Here is a 14072-nt window from a genome sequence, read left to right as displayed (position 1 = left end):
TCCTGGAAGCCTGCATGGCGCTTTAATTGATGGGAGTCATTTGAAGCTTCATAGTGACAACAAAAACTTCATGGCTTAGGAGTCTGAGATCACAGTTCCAAAACTTCTTAATGAACTTTCACCACTGGAAACAGCCCCCTTAGATGCACACTTTTAGAGGAACAACCATCATATTGCGTCACTAGCTCAGAGGTAGCACTAAACCAAGAGCAGAACTTCAAGGCACTAGAGTTCACTTGCAAACATAATCACTTCTGTCTTTTGCCCTTCTTGCAAGTCTGAATCATATAACCTTGGTGCTCATAATAGAATCAAACATATCCTTCACCTTGTGACCCAAGATTGTGTGAAATGATTTCGATCTACCTCAACAAAATTGTAGCTGCTATTTTCTTGCAAATGTTAACCAAGTTACAACACTTCAGCATTTGACTTGTACTGACTCACTCTTAGGTCTGGCATAGTAAGTGAGAAATACTTGCTTAATTCGCAAGTTAAATTTTTTGTATATTTTGGAAGGTCGAATGACTACAGTCTCATGTCTAGGCCTGGGTGGTAAATTCCGCTCCGCTCACGTAATTTACGGAATTTTGGCAATTCTGCGTTCAGCGGAGAACGCGGAATTGCCGAAAATTCCACTATCTGCAGCGTAGCGAAATGTTTTCCTTGTTTGCGCTTTCAAAATGCGTGGTCGCATGCCGAGCGCGCGGTAGCGACTTACCGGGATCCCTGCGTTTGCCGTCGAGTTTTGCCAGCCGTTCACGTGCGCCACGAGATTTTGGTAGCCGTCCGCCCGATCCCGCGAGTGTGCGCGAACGCGAACACGTCATTCGGGCGCGCCATCGGACATCCGCGGTCGGGAAAAGGAAACACGCATCGCGGGCGGAACAAGTAAAGCAAGATGGCCGCGCCAATTGGCGACAGCATGGGCGAGTTCGCAAGATATTTCCCCCGAGCACGCAAACAGCATCCCCGAACAGGAAAAACGCATCGCAAACGGGCAGAACAAGTAATTTTACATCCTCACCGAATTCTGCGTAGCTTGCGGAGATTTTTTACCGTTTCGCGGAACTTTGCGTAACGCGACTAGGCAAATTCCGTCCACCCCTACTCATGTCCCGTCTAGGCACTCACTAGCACCATCTCTGATTCAGTTTCAACCATATGAACGCTATATAGTCTCTCTGTAGGAAAAACAATAAATTGATCTAGTGCACTGGTATCATTTAACTTTATGGTCAATGGGTGCTAGGGGACCCTCTTGTCTATCGTTTCTGTGAATCATACATTTATTTTTATTTTTGCTAATAAATATTTTCAGACTCATGCAGGCTTGTCAGCAGATTTCTTTGACATTTTGCATTAATATATGTAGCCTCAACTCACCAAAATCTCTAAGCCAAAACAAGGACCCTGCACCCTCAGAAAATCACATCCTACTAATATTGTATCCTCTTCCTTTCTATTTACACAATGACACATCACAGCAGATATTGCACTTTGATTTGCATGAACATGTAGTTCAAGGGCAGCAGCATTCACGAAACCCTTCAACGTGGTTCATTCTATGCCCTTTATCTCCCTTTTAAATAGCTTAGAACCTCAACCCTGCTCACTGCACTGTCCATCTGCACTGAACGTTCGTGCTCCAAGCTCTAATGTGCTCAGGAAAGTTTAGAACATTTTCATGCCACTTTATCTAAATATTGTGCAATTATCAAGTTTTGGGCCAGGAGTAAAGGAAGCTCCTGAAGATTTCAGTTTTCAGATCCGAGTGAAGCCATCTCCTTTATTTGTTGCTCAGTATCTTTCGAGTTTACCTCTGTATTTTTCTACCTTCAAACACTTATCAACCGCTACATTCTGTGATAACGCAGGGAGAAAAATAATCAGATAATACAGAGAGCTCACTTAAACAAAACAAGCAGTGGCAAAGTCCATAGTTCTGGCTTTGGTGTGGTGCTATTGACTTTGGCAATGCTGGTTTTCTTTGAATACTTTTGTTAAAATAGAATAAAAACTATTCAACGATGACCACGCATGCGTGCCAACGCACGACTCACCACTTTGCATTGGTTTAAGCTATAATTTGCTAGAAACCATCAATAAGTTGGAGACCCATGTGTGCGCAAGATTATACACACAGGCAGCAGCTATCTTTGATTAATGTAAGGACATTCAAAACTTGTCTCCACCTGCAGCATATTGCAAGTGGGGCCTCCCCAGTAATAATGTCTGCGGACCCGACTAGGACATCACCCCCAAAAAATAATGAAAAAATACACATTAGCCTTTGAGCTCCTTGCACTGAAAGAGAAGACTTTTATGGTGTGCATGTACATTGTATACAAGATAAAAGCAATCAATCACAATAAAAGGATCATAATTGCACAAGTGGGATGATCTACTGCCCTAAGCTGCATGCTGTGGTGGCCAGAAGCAAAATGTGAATGACATCACAACACACAGGTGGATGAAGAGCGCTGACAAAGTTCCTCTGAGTACTTCAGTATATGTATTTTTTAGTATTTTTTCAAGGAACCAGAGGTTTCAGCTAATGTCAGACCTAAGGAAACGATCCCTTCCACAGTTGTTGGAACCAATACAGTCTGCCAGCGTGAGCTGCCCACAGAATTTCAGGGAAAGCCTTTGCAGTGGAAGGAATATGCAGGAAATGAGTGGGATAAGCAGATTTGTGTACAGGCCTATATGACAGTGTAGAGTACATCAAAGGTAATGCAAATAATGGTGTTAATGCCCAGCCCTGGAAGGCTGAGAATGATAAGTGCGTTGAGGCTAGGAAACGTACAAGCGATTGACAGAAAGCGTTCACAACCTACCTTCTTGACTCCTTGGTTTAGAAAAGCTTGAGCAAAAGCTTCAAAAACACGGTTAAGAATCCCCGCCCCGTGCACGGCTACAGTGCCCGTCTGCTTAAATTCTGTCCTGCAATAAAGAACATAATGAGGGAGAATTTTTATTTCCTCGTGTTACATTTATAGGGAGTGTAACCTATTGCTAGCAGGCATCCGGGCATTGCACAAAATTACTCATAGAATGATCAATAGGTTTGCTAAAACAGATGTTGTCAAGAAGAAATATAATCATTACTGTCATGCAATTGTGGATTTGCCTTCGTAGAAACTTGAATAACTAGGAGTCTAAATTGGCATCTTATTATCAAATAAAAGTTGAGGACACTAGGACCGAGCAGAATATGTTATGCACCAAAAGGCAGGACTTACATTTATACTACATTTGAACTTGAAAACTTAAATTCCCACAAGGAAATCTTTGGTCCCAAAGAGCCATCAACTTGCGACACACAATAACATTTAGGCTAAAGCATTTATAGACCTCTGCGGTATTTATTAAAAAAATATATATATTACATTTTCCCCAAATTCAGAGTGAGCAATACATGAATTCTTCATTATGAACATCATCATTTATGTACACAGTTAAAGAAGAAAATAAAAAACAAAGATATAGAAAAAACGAAGATTGAGAAGGAAGGATGAAATGCTTATAGAAGAAAAAAAAGATTAAAAGGGATAGATTCAAAAGCTAGTTTAAATTAGTTATTCTCATTACGACATAAAGGTTCAATACAGCCATCTATATCCAGTGTAAATGAGACCAAATCCTTTCCATTCCTATCTACTTTATTTCAGTCACAAAGACCATAAAAGCACATATCAAAACACACAATAAAATATATACAATTTCTCCATATATATTGCACAACCGAGGACATGATTCCGCATTGCAGTGTAGGCAAATCACTTCCAGGGGACCCCACAACCCATGGTATAAGGAAACAGTGAATTATCAAGGGGCCAAATCCTAGTGCAAATCTGCAATGCTTTACAGTAGTCTCTAAAAGCATCAATCTTCAAACTTCCTTACAGTGCAAATGTTTGTAATTAATAGTTAAAACCGCTAAAATGACTGAAGATGAGAATGGAAGGGGTAGACTATTACCTTGTTAAAACGTCGCTAAGTTAAAATAGTCCTCTGCACGTGCCACATAGAATTGAGAAAACGGCAAACGGCAAAAACAAATGGTGCGTGGGACTCGTATTTTAGTACTCTATATGCTTCGGCACAATGCACAAAGCCCAGGTTCTTGCAAAGTTGAATGAGCCAAAGCCGGCGAGATAGTGCATATGCAGGACAAAAGAAAATAACGTGTAGCTCAGTTTCCTCCTTTGAGTTGCAGGCGGGGCATTCACTGGAATAAGTCTTGGACCATTTGGTTGTGTTGGCATGGTGAGGCAAGGTCCCTAATCTGAGCTGCATGTACAATTTCCTAGCCAAGGTTGGTTGGATATCATACAGAAAAGATTCCAGTTTATATTCATCCTTTATCAGTAAAAATACTGTTGTTAGTCGGCCACAATATTGATTTTCATGGATGGCAGAGAGCCTATGAGATCTATAGGCTCTTACCAATTCCAACCTTGGGACTAGGAGATAAGACTCCTCAGGTGATCTCCATAGGTCCGCTTTCCCCAGCTGAGTACAGAGATCCCCAATGTGCTTAAACCAGGGTATTTTGGTAGAGCCAGGGATGCTCAAGAGCTCGGAACGATAAGTGGTCAATTCTGGGGTTACCCAAAGACGGCGCCAAAACATCAGAGGTCTGAGAGCCAGCTCTTCGTTGATAGGCCTAATACCCAGGTCCAGTCGCAAAGGAGTGAGGGGTGTGATGGGTGGAAGACCTAGTAGCTATCTCATGAAATTATTCTCCACTTTGTTCAGACTAGTGCTAGGGCAATGCCCCCACAGTTCTGCACCATACATTGTGGCACACCGCGCTCGCGCCAGAATTTGCGTTGAAGCTGGTACGGTACTTTGCCAGGGAAGCAGCACAAAAACTCTGTCTTACTTTCGTTAAATTTAAGCGTGCTCCTATTGAGTCAGTTTGCCATCTCAGTTAGGCAACAGTGCTGTTTTTCTAGCTGGGTGGGGCAGTTGTTATTTAGGGACACTATTAATTGGGTGTCTGCATAGTTTATAAATGACAACCCAAATTATTGAATCCAGGTGAGCAATGGGCATAGGTAAACATTAAAAAAATAGGGCTTACCGGTGATCTCTGTGGCACCCCATGTGAAATTTCTTTGCAACCTAACCAAATAGGAGGAAGAGAGATTGCTTGACATCTCCCGGATAAGTAGAAATTGACCCAGTTCAAAACCTTCCACCCCTATCTCCTTTAGTCTCTACTAAGTAAGATCTGATGGTTGAAAGTGCCAAAAGCAGACGATAGGTCTAATAAGTTCAGGACTGCAACCTGACCACTCTCATCCCTCATCCTCAGTTTATCTTTTGCCAGGATTAACACTGTTTACATGCCATGGGCTGGTCTAAAGCCCATTTGCTCTGGTTTTAGTAGTTCAGTAGTTCATGGTGTTCTAAAAAGGCTGCTAACATTTTACTGGCATATTTTTCTACAGCCTTGACCGAGTACGAAAGCTTAGATATTGGGCAGGAGTTATTAGGGTACCTAACATCGGTCAGAGGTTTTTTCAATAAAGCTGTGAATAGCGCTTTCATCCAAGCAGATCGCATCTTTCTTGTGGCCAGGGATTGGTTACAAATGTTTAATAGGTCTGGGTAGAGTTTGGCTGCTCTATCTTTGCAGATCCTAGGGGGAATTTGACCTAGTAGGGAGCTGGATGAGAGTGACATAGCTAGTGTTCTAAACTCTTCATCTTTCAGCAATTTCACTTGTTGCGTGCCATCAGTACAGTACATTACATTTCAGTAAGGCTCATTGGTGCACCATCGTTCTTAGGTTCCTTTCCCTGATGAGGGTTGCTGTCCCTATTTATGTTACTTAGGATCAAGTAAATTTTATTATGGAAATAATCTGATAGATTGTCGCACAATTCTTGTGATGGTTGTACTGTTTGCTTCAAACATTCTGGGTTTGCAACCTCTTTCACTATATCAAATACTTTTTTTGATCTCTTAAAAGCTTCAGTGATGGTTCTCGTATAGTAGCTTTCTTTAGCTTTCCTAATTTCCTTTTTATAGTTGTTTAATGCCATTTTCAGTTGTGACCTTTATCTGAATAATATCTATGCCATTGCCTTTCCAGCTTCCTACAGTCTGTTTTTCTTTCCTTCATTATTTCAGGCTGCCAAATATTCACACATATTCCTGGGCATCCGAACTGTTGATACTGAATGAATAGATGCATACATCGATGGGAATTCCATCCATTAGCTTGGACAAAATAGCTATGGGGACAAAACATACATTCACTACCTTTACAAGGGGTCGAGCGCATCTGCACTCCTGGGGACCACAAGAGAAGTGACTGAGGCGGGGAAAGAGGCCATTGATTCCACTGAATGAATAGGAAAATTACAAAAGAAGCAGCATTAACGTACCCCAGAGAGGTAGCAATCCGAGCAAGGCTCCACCTTATCCAGCTAAAAATACTTCACGGGGCATACTGGGACTATAGGACTAAACTATTCAAGATGGGGCTGGTGGTGCATGATACACGACTGACGAAAGATGAAAGAGGGGACATTCATACATAAAATATGGGGATGCAGCTCAGTCCAAACATTCTGGTGCAAAGCGAAATAAAGTTATGAAAGAAAACTGACATAATGCTTGCTAGCGCTAATGACTGCGAAAAGGGATATAGCGATGCGCTGGGGAAAATAGTAACAGACTACAGCTTCAGAACTGCCTTACAATCCTTATTTTTTTAACCAAATTATTAAACAAAATTTGTTTTAAAATACACAAGTAGGCAGCATTTTTATCAAAATTTATTGGGCGAGAACTCCCAGAAACATCCTTCTGTCAATCATGCTCAATCACTGACTAACTCAAATTCGCCACCAACTTTTCCAAATCACCACTATGCCACCATCCACTACTATACTCGGATATGACTCTAAATATAAAGGCTCACACTTATATGCACAGAGAATGCAAAAAAGAATGAGCACTTTAAAGGGGCCAACAAGTGCTGAGAACAAACAGCTCTCTTTGTCCGGCATGCATCTCTAACAATCACCAACAGCAAGCACTGTTGAATGTTGCTCTGTTTGATGAGGTCAGCTTGGGTTTTGAGATGTATTGTGACAGTCACTGGATGTCACCTTTAAAATGCATGTCAATTCACATGATTTTTACCCTGTAAAGATGTCGCTTAGCAGCAGAAACCTCAAACTGTTGTAGCATATGCAAGGTTTAAAGCCAGGTTCGCAAGCAAATATGCAGAAAGTACACTAATTTACACTTTCTGGACACCCACCAAGGAGCAGTCTTCAATGTCAGCATCCAGGCTCAACCCACCGAAGGTACAGACACACACCGACAACCAGCGACTTCTTATTCCGCTGCAGGAAGTGCCAGGGTTGGCAAATACAAAGGCTGCTCATTTTGATCTCATGCCATGCCTCTTTCTGATTCCACTTCCCCCTACATTTCCTGTGACTCTCAGTCCAGCAGATTATTCTTCATCCCTGCTTCTTTCCTTGTCACTGTTCTTCCCCCTTTCCTACCTTTCTATTGCTTGCTTTGGGTCAAAGTTTGATGATCAAACCCAAGTCCTGGTCCCCCATGAGCACAGCCCTCCTGCATACCATACCTGCAACTGCGGCAGCACAAAATGTACAAATACAAGCAAACTGTTTTAAGGACCACTGAAAGCGAAAAAAATACACAGTATTACTTGTGGTAATAACACTTCATCAAATGCAGTCTACTGCAGCCGCTGCAATGTCTAGGTTCGTTATTTTTCGGAGAGGTGAAAGAGGAAAAGCTCATGGAAAATATTGATCAGCGATCGATTTTTTTGCAGCATAAAGTTGCGCGCCGGCCATGTTCCGATGACTCCGCTGTGGGGAGAAGTGTATTAATGGGTCTCGGCTACTAAATTATTGACTGGTTAAGTAGAGCAGATTTGGCCTAATTGTTTTCCGGATGGTAGTTTAATTAAAGTGTCTTTGATATAAAAGACCGGCACTGTGTCAGCTCGGGGAGTGTGTCGGAACCTTTGCCTGAGTGCCTTTTAACGGGCCCTTTCCGCACCAGGCAGCTCGAGCTCCTCCAGACAGTAGACCTTATGTTTGGAACGATATGATGAATTCTGTTATTTTACACCGCTGCAGTTTTATTCATTACCCTTTCTCCTCTTCTGGGTGAATTATTGCAGTGCAACTTTGTATGAAATTTCCTCCCAGTCTAATCCCTTAGCTGCCACCCTGTTCCAGCCATAGGCTTGAGGTGCTGTACTAAAAGGCCGAATAGCAAACAATACTTTCTGAAGGTATCGCAAAAGGATCTCCCCAAAGCATATACGCTATACAGGTGGAAATGTGCATCCCCCAAACCACCCAGGGATTGGCTACAAATGCCGGAATGGAGGACTGCAAAGGACAGTGTAGTGAATAAAAGATGGTCCAATCCATGTAGTTTCTTCCAAGAATATTTATTCAGGATATGATGTTAAGCAGAGCTCCACCAGGAGCAGCCTTCCTGCTGCTCAGCCCATCCACCAAATGACTCACAAACTCACCAACATTCCACTCATCAACAACAGTCACACTGGCTGAGCAGCAAGTATAACACATCTCCTTTCTTTATATTTAATACAGAAGAACTCCGAAATAAATAACAATGAAGTCTGATGCAAGTTAAGGATGACATAGGAACAATAGCATGCAACAGAATGATATCAGAACCAATGCCACACATAAGCAACATAGCAACGATCTGAAACCTCAGCATGAAGATAATAGGTGGAAAATATCATGCACAAGAAATTAAAAAGAGAGAGAGGAAAAGGAACACTAGAAATAAAATAAGAATACACTCATGCACCATCTCCCTTTCTACCAGAAAAAAAACAAGCACTACCACACCACAAACTACATACAAACCAACCCAGATACCTAAAACATGCTGGCTGGCCAGGCAAACATAAGAAAAGTAAATTGGGTGCCAACCACAAGATGTAGAAGAAAACGAACCAACAACAACTAAAATTCACCCAAGCCGAAGCATGGGTGGAAAGTGTGGAAAGACGCTCCACACGGAACCTGCAAAAGTGTACACTCTACACCAAGCCAATGGGATGAGAAACAGCAATAACTGGAAACAAAACATACACTAATGAAAATCTGGCTTCAAATCAGCCCTTCACCCTAACCCAAAGTTACAGTGGTACGTGTGGAAGGACGCTCCACACAGAACACGTAAGGGTGCACAACTACACTCAAACATGTAATGAAGGAAAACAGCACTCACTAGGAACAATACTCACTCTTCAACAATCTGGCTTCAACTCAGCCCTTCACCCAAACCCGAAGTAAGGGCGGTACGTGTGGAAAGGCGCTCCACACGGAACATGTGAAAATGCACAACACACAATAAAATGTAAGAACAGCAATCAGAAAGAAAACAGTCAGTCTTCAAAATCTGCACTACGATGGGTGGTATCTCAGCACCAACACACAACCACGTAAAAGTGGGAGGCACCAACACAAACAAAAGAGTGTGTGGTAATACTGCACCATCCAAACAACCATCTCACTGTTAAAAGAAATGATGATACAAGTAGTCATGAAGAAAACATCTCAAAGCCATGACAGTATAAAGCGAGCACACAACAGAATCTGCGCAGGCAAAGCACACTCAAAACCTCTGCAAAACATAAGAGAAACCAACAATAAAGCATTGTACCTTAGAGAATCATGCATCAACAATAAGATGAACATATGCACTAGAGGGAAAATAAAGGCATTTGAACACAAGAATTATGTAACACTGAGTAAGGACACGTGGAAACCACCGGTGAGCGACCTCTCATCCGAAGTATTAGTCTGGACACTCACAACATGTGCATCCCATGTACAGCAGACATTGTACCTTCATACTGGTCATACAGGCAATGCAGGACGCGGATAGAGTAATAAAGAATGAACAGGGAACAATGCCCAAGAAATAAAACGTGCAGTCTTGAATTTGACAGCAGGCAGCAAAGTCGCTTTAACAACAACAAAAACAAGCAAGTCAAGTTAGATTGCGGCATCAAACTCCCAAGCAAAGGTGAGAGAAAGTGAAAATCCAGCACCGGGCGTTTAATGAAACGTGTCCCACAGCTTGTTCAAAATAATATCCCTTACGCTGCAGTTTGATGGGATTGAAACGCCAGGCAAACAAAAACAATAAATCCCACCTCATATCCAGGCTCAAGCTGTAATGAGGACTGCTGATAACGCTTTCAGCTTACACATAGCGCCGCAACAAGGAGTACCCAAGTCTATGCACACAGACATGCTGTGGGGACATCTCTCAGGCAGTGGAGACTGAAATTGCTCCTTGTAGTTGGTACACTGCAAAACAAAATGGAGGCACGTTGACATGAGTAGCACCGGGTGGCTGACGGTGGAAACGTGAACAAAGACATCCCATAACAAATAGACTTGCCACCTTGCAACCATGGGGACGCAAATGTCCCTGCCGCACACCCCGCGAGCCCATGGAACAGGTAAGCCTGCGCGCTTGGGACAGCTCATACCAAACATTTTCAAACTGCAGCGTCGCGGTTTAACTGAGAAAAACCTTGTGAGGGCAACAAATAGGAAAAAAAATAATAATGATCCCACCAAGTGTCCTGCTCCTGCCGCCGGTAACTTGCTCACATAGTCAAAAAAATACAAACGAAGCAATGGGAGCCCAGACCCCATTGCGTCGGTCGTCCTATTCCTCGGTTTCAAAGATCAATGTCACCCAAACCACTGACAATGCCAGTACGTAGGTAACGAATCAGCAGAATAAATCCTTACATACCGCTATCCAGGAGGTGCATGTGGACGCATAATAACTGCAGCTATCCTTGTATTAAGTTGCAGCATGCCCATACAGTTGGCAAAGGACACTGGTAATAATAAGAGACACACACACACGGCAAGTCCTCACACCGCAGTTGTGGCAGGCCGGTCCAAAAGTCACAGGGGGAAACCACAGGTTCACTCGAAAAATTTAGGAAAACATGGCAGAATCTGCCATGTGTGCTTCATCCACTTGTAGAAGACTGTTCAGTAGATCAGAGCACGCGGCATCAGCACTTGTAGCACATGTTAGGATGTAAATAGTTTCAGCAGGCCCTGGTTGTTAGGCTGTCCGGTGAGTTATGACACTGGTGGGGCTAGAGGGCAAACTGTCTTTTCAGGACTTCAAGTTCAAAGGATCCGTACATTTATTTTCTTCTCTCAGTAGATTCCTCAGCTTTGTTTCATGTAGGTTCAGTTCATTTAAATTTCTTGTTCCAGTCCACTTGCACATGTAGATCTTTCAAAATTGTCACCAAAATGTAGTGAATAAAAGATGGTCAAATCTATGTAGCTTCTTCCAAGTATATTTATTCAGGATATGATGTTAAGCAGAGCTCCACCAGGAGCAGCCTTCCTGCTGCTCAGCCCATCCACCAAATGACTCACACACTCACCAACATTCCACTCACCAACATTCCACTCACCAACATTCCACTCATCAACTTTCTGTCACCACAGTCACACTGGCTGAGCAGCAGGTATAACAGACAGCAGACCTTGTCACTATACTTAAATTCCCAGACTGAGATTTTTTTTTTTTTAACAACCCTTGTCCATTAAACAAGATTGCCGATTTAAAAAAAAAAAAAAAAACCTCTTCTCATTTTGGAGCACATCAGGTAGATGTGGCTTCTACTTCCAAGGCACCTACATGATTCCCAAAGCCCTTTGTTTCTGCGAAATTGCTGGCTCTGCAACCACAAAACACCTTTGTACACGGGGCCCCAAGTTTCTAGTTTGGGGATTTAATAAGAAAATCCGACGGTGCTGGGGGAGGTATTTCCGAAATTTTCATGAAAAAACTTATAAAGCAGCACATAGTTTTATGCTTGCTAACAATTTCTTGAAAATAATATTAGTAACAACTGGCATCACAAAAATGAAACTCGCAAAAAAGAACTCTACATATACAGCCATTATTTAAAGAAAAACTCCACGAACTGAAAACATTGCAGTGAAAAAGTCTGCAAATTTTTTCCATATTGCCTTGTTTTGATTAGAATTACAATAGCTACTCACAGTACACAAAGAATGCTCTCAAAATATGCTAAATAACTTAGCAAGGAAAAGGCAAACTTATACCAGAAAACTTTGTGAAAATGTCATTGTAGTGGTGGACATGTGGAGCATCGCGTGGTTAGCGCGCGATGCTCACGAATGTAATAGTAGCCTGTGTTCATTTGAATGTAGTCTGGCACATGGAGCGTTCACTGGTGGGGATTCGATGTCGGTAACTCAGTTGCCGTTCGTTGTCTGCCCTGGGAGGACGCTCCGTGTGTTGGGTGGAGTTGAAGAATAAACTCAGAAATCATTTACCTGAAACCGCGTACGTCCCATCATTTCAGTCATGAAGTATGAAAAAAGTGTCACTGAAAAACTGTAGCAGCTCTGGGAGTTGCAGTTCCAATGTGCTACCACACTTGATAACAATGACCTACAGCAGACAGGCCAAGGGCTGGAACCATGGAGTTCTGGTGACAATGAGCTATGTGACAATCCCAGATGTATCCAAACATATCACCAGCTCTACACAATATCTCACAATCCACACGCCCTAAAGTAATTATCAGGGAACATCTTCAGAAGACAGACTTCCTTCCCGAATGTGGGTCTCTTCCTCGTGGACACTGCGCAACAGACTGTGCCGGAGGCATTTGTGGTCTTCTGGGCCTGAATCTACTTCAGCAATCCGATACCCCAAACTTGGCTTTATAATGCTACTCCCTGCAATGTTCCCAAGCTCTGCCAGCTGACAGCAAGGAAGGAAATAAGGTCATCTTGTGAGGTCATAATCTCACTACTGTGTTGAAAGCGGCTTGAGTTCACTTTGAGAGCAAGCCAGAGAATTCCTTGCCTTACATTTTAAAAGCCTATCAACTCTATTTGGAAGTTTAATATGTCCATGCACAAAATTATGGGAGCAATTACATGAATGGGAAAAAAATGGAAGTCAATAATGAAGGGAAGTGTCAGGGTGATTAACCCTGCCTCACGGTTGTCAGTTTAAAGAGGAACACATAGGGCAGAGCAGTCAGCGGGATTTGTAGGGATTGCAATAGGGGCTAATAAAGTGGGAGAAATGGACTCTGCGTCTCTGAATGAAAATAATTGATGTCAGCTTAGTTAAGATGACATCTGAGGCCCCAGATCTGGAATTCACCTATATAGTTATGCTTCATCTCAACCACTCTGGTCTAGTTTATCTTGTGGGAGTAATGTATTTTCCTCCTTCCAACTTTTGTTATAACATCATCGGATCGTGGCAATGTTGGCTATTCTCAAAGCCTGAGCTCCTGTAGATGAAGTATCCTATGAAACTTGCCCTGTTCGAAGCACTTACTGGAGAAGCCTGGATAAAACCTCTATAGGCCGGGACAGAAAAGCATATGTCATGCATACAGGTAGCTGAGCATTTTCTCATGTAAGGGGAGCTAGCTTAAAATGTAGCTAGGTCATTTAGAAAGAATGACGTTAAAGGTTGCAAAAAATAATCCAGCTCAAGCAACTGAAAATTGAATGAAGCTAAGAACTGAAACGGTAGGAATAATGTGCTTTGTCAAGGGGATCCTGAATGCATCAAGTACTCTCTGCTGAACCGTTGGAAAGGCAGCAAGCTCAGTGGGCCTGGAAAGTGTGCAATCGTCTGCTCCTTATATGCAAAAAAAAATTATTTTATAAGATTTTCTTCAAGCCCATACGCTAAATAAACCTACAGAGGCAATTAGAACTTCCAACAACATAGCGTCAAGGGACGTGGAACAGCAGAGTAACTATTTGCAGTTGAGATCACTCTAGTCGCAGACTGAGGATCCACAGCTAAAAGTCCACTGGCAACATATCTCTTGGTGTTAGTCTTTAGTAACTGTTTTATAACCAAAGCATCATGACGCGGGAAGGGGAGGCAAAGCCAGACTAGATAATGGCCTGCAGGGAGCCCCTACCGTCGGCGGGAACACCAGAAGCGTGAGGCAGAATGAC

The 14072-nt window shown here is 42.5% G+C and overlaps 1 protein-coding gene across 1 annotated transcript in view; it reads right to left on the bottom strand.

Moving 5' to 3' along the window:
• PRELID2 (PRELI domain containing 2) overlaps positions 1-14072 on the bottom strand; it is a 374305-nt gene that overhangs the window by 29446 nt on the left and 330787 nt on the right. The window contains exon 5 of the mRNA XM_085618122.1: positions 2841-2946. Coding sequence (XP_085474248.1) covers positions 2841-2946 — 106 coding nt within the window. The remainder of the gene's footprint in view (positions 1-2840; positions 2947-14072) is intronic.

Source organism: Triturus cristatus, chromosome 7 (genome assembly GCF_964204655.1).
Source record: "Triturus cristatus chromosome 7, aTriCri1.1, whole genome shotgun sequence".
Lineage (NCBI taxonomy): Eukaryota > Metazoa > Chordata > Amphibia > Caudata > Salamandridae > Triturus > Triturus cristatus.
Note: the sequence above shows the minus strand (reverse complement) of the source record. Positions and strands in the feature narration are given on the sequence as shown.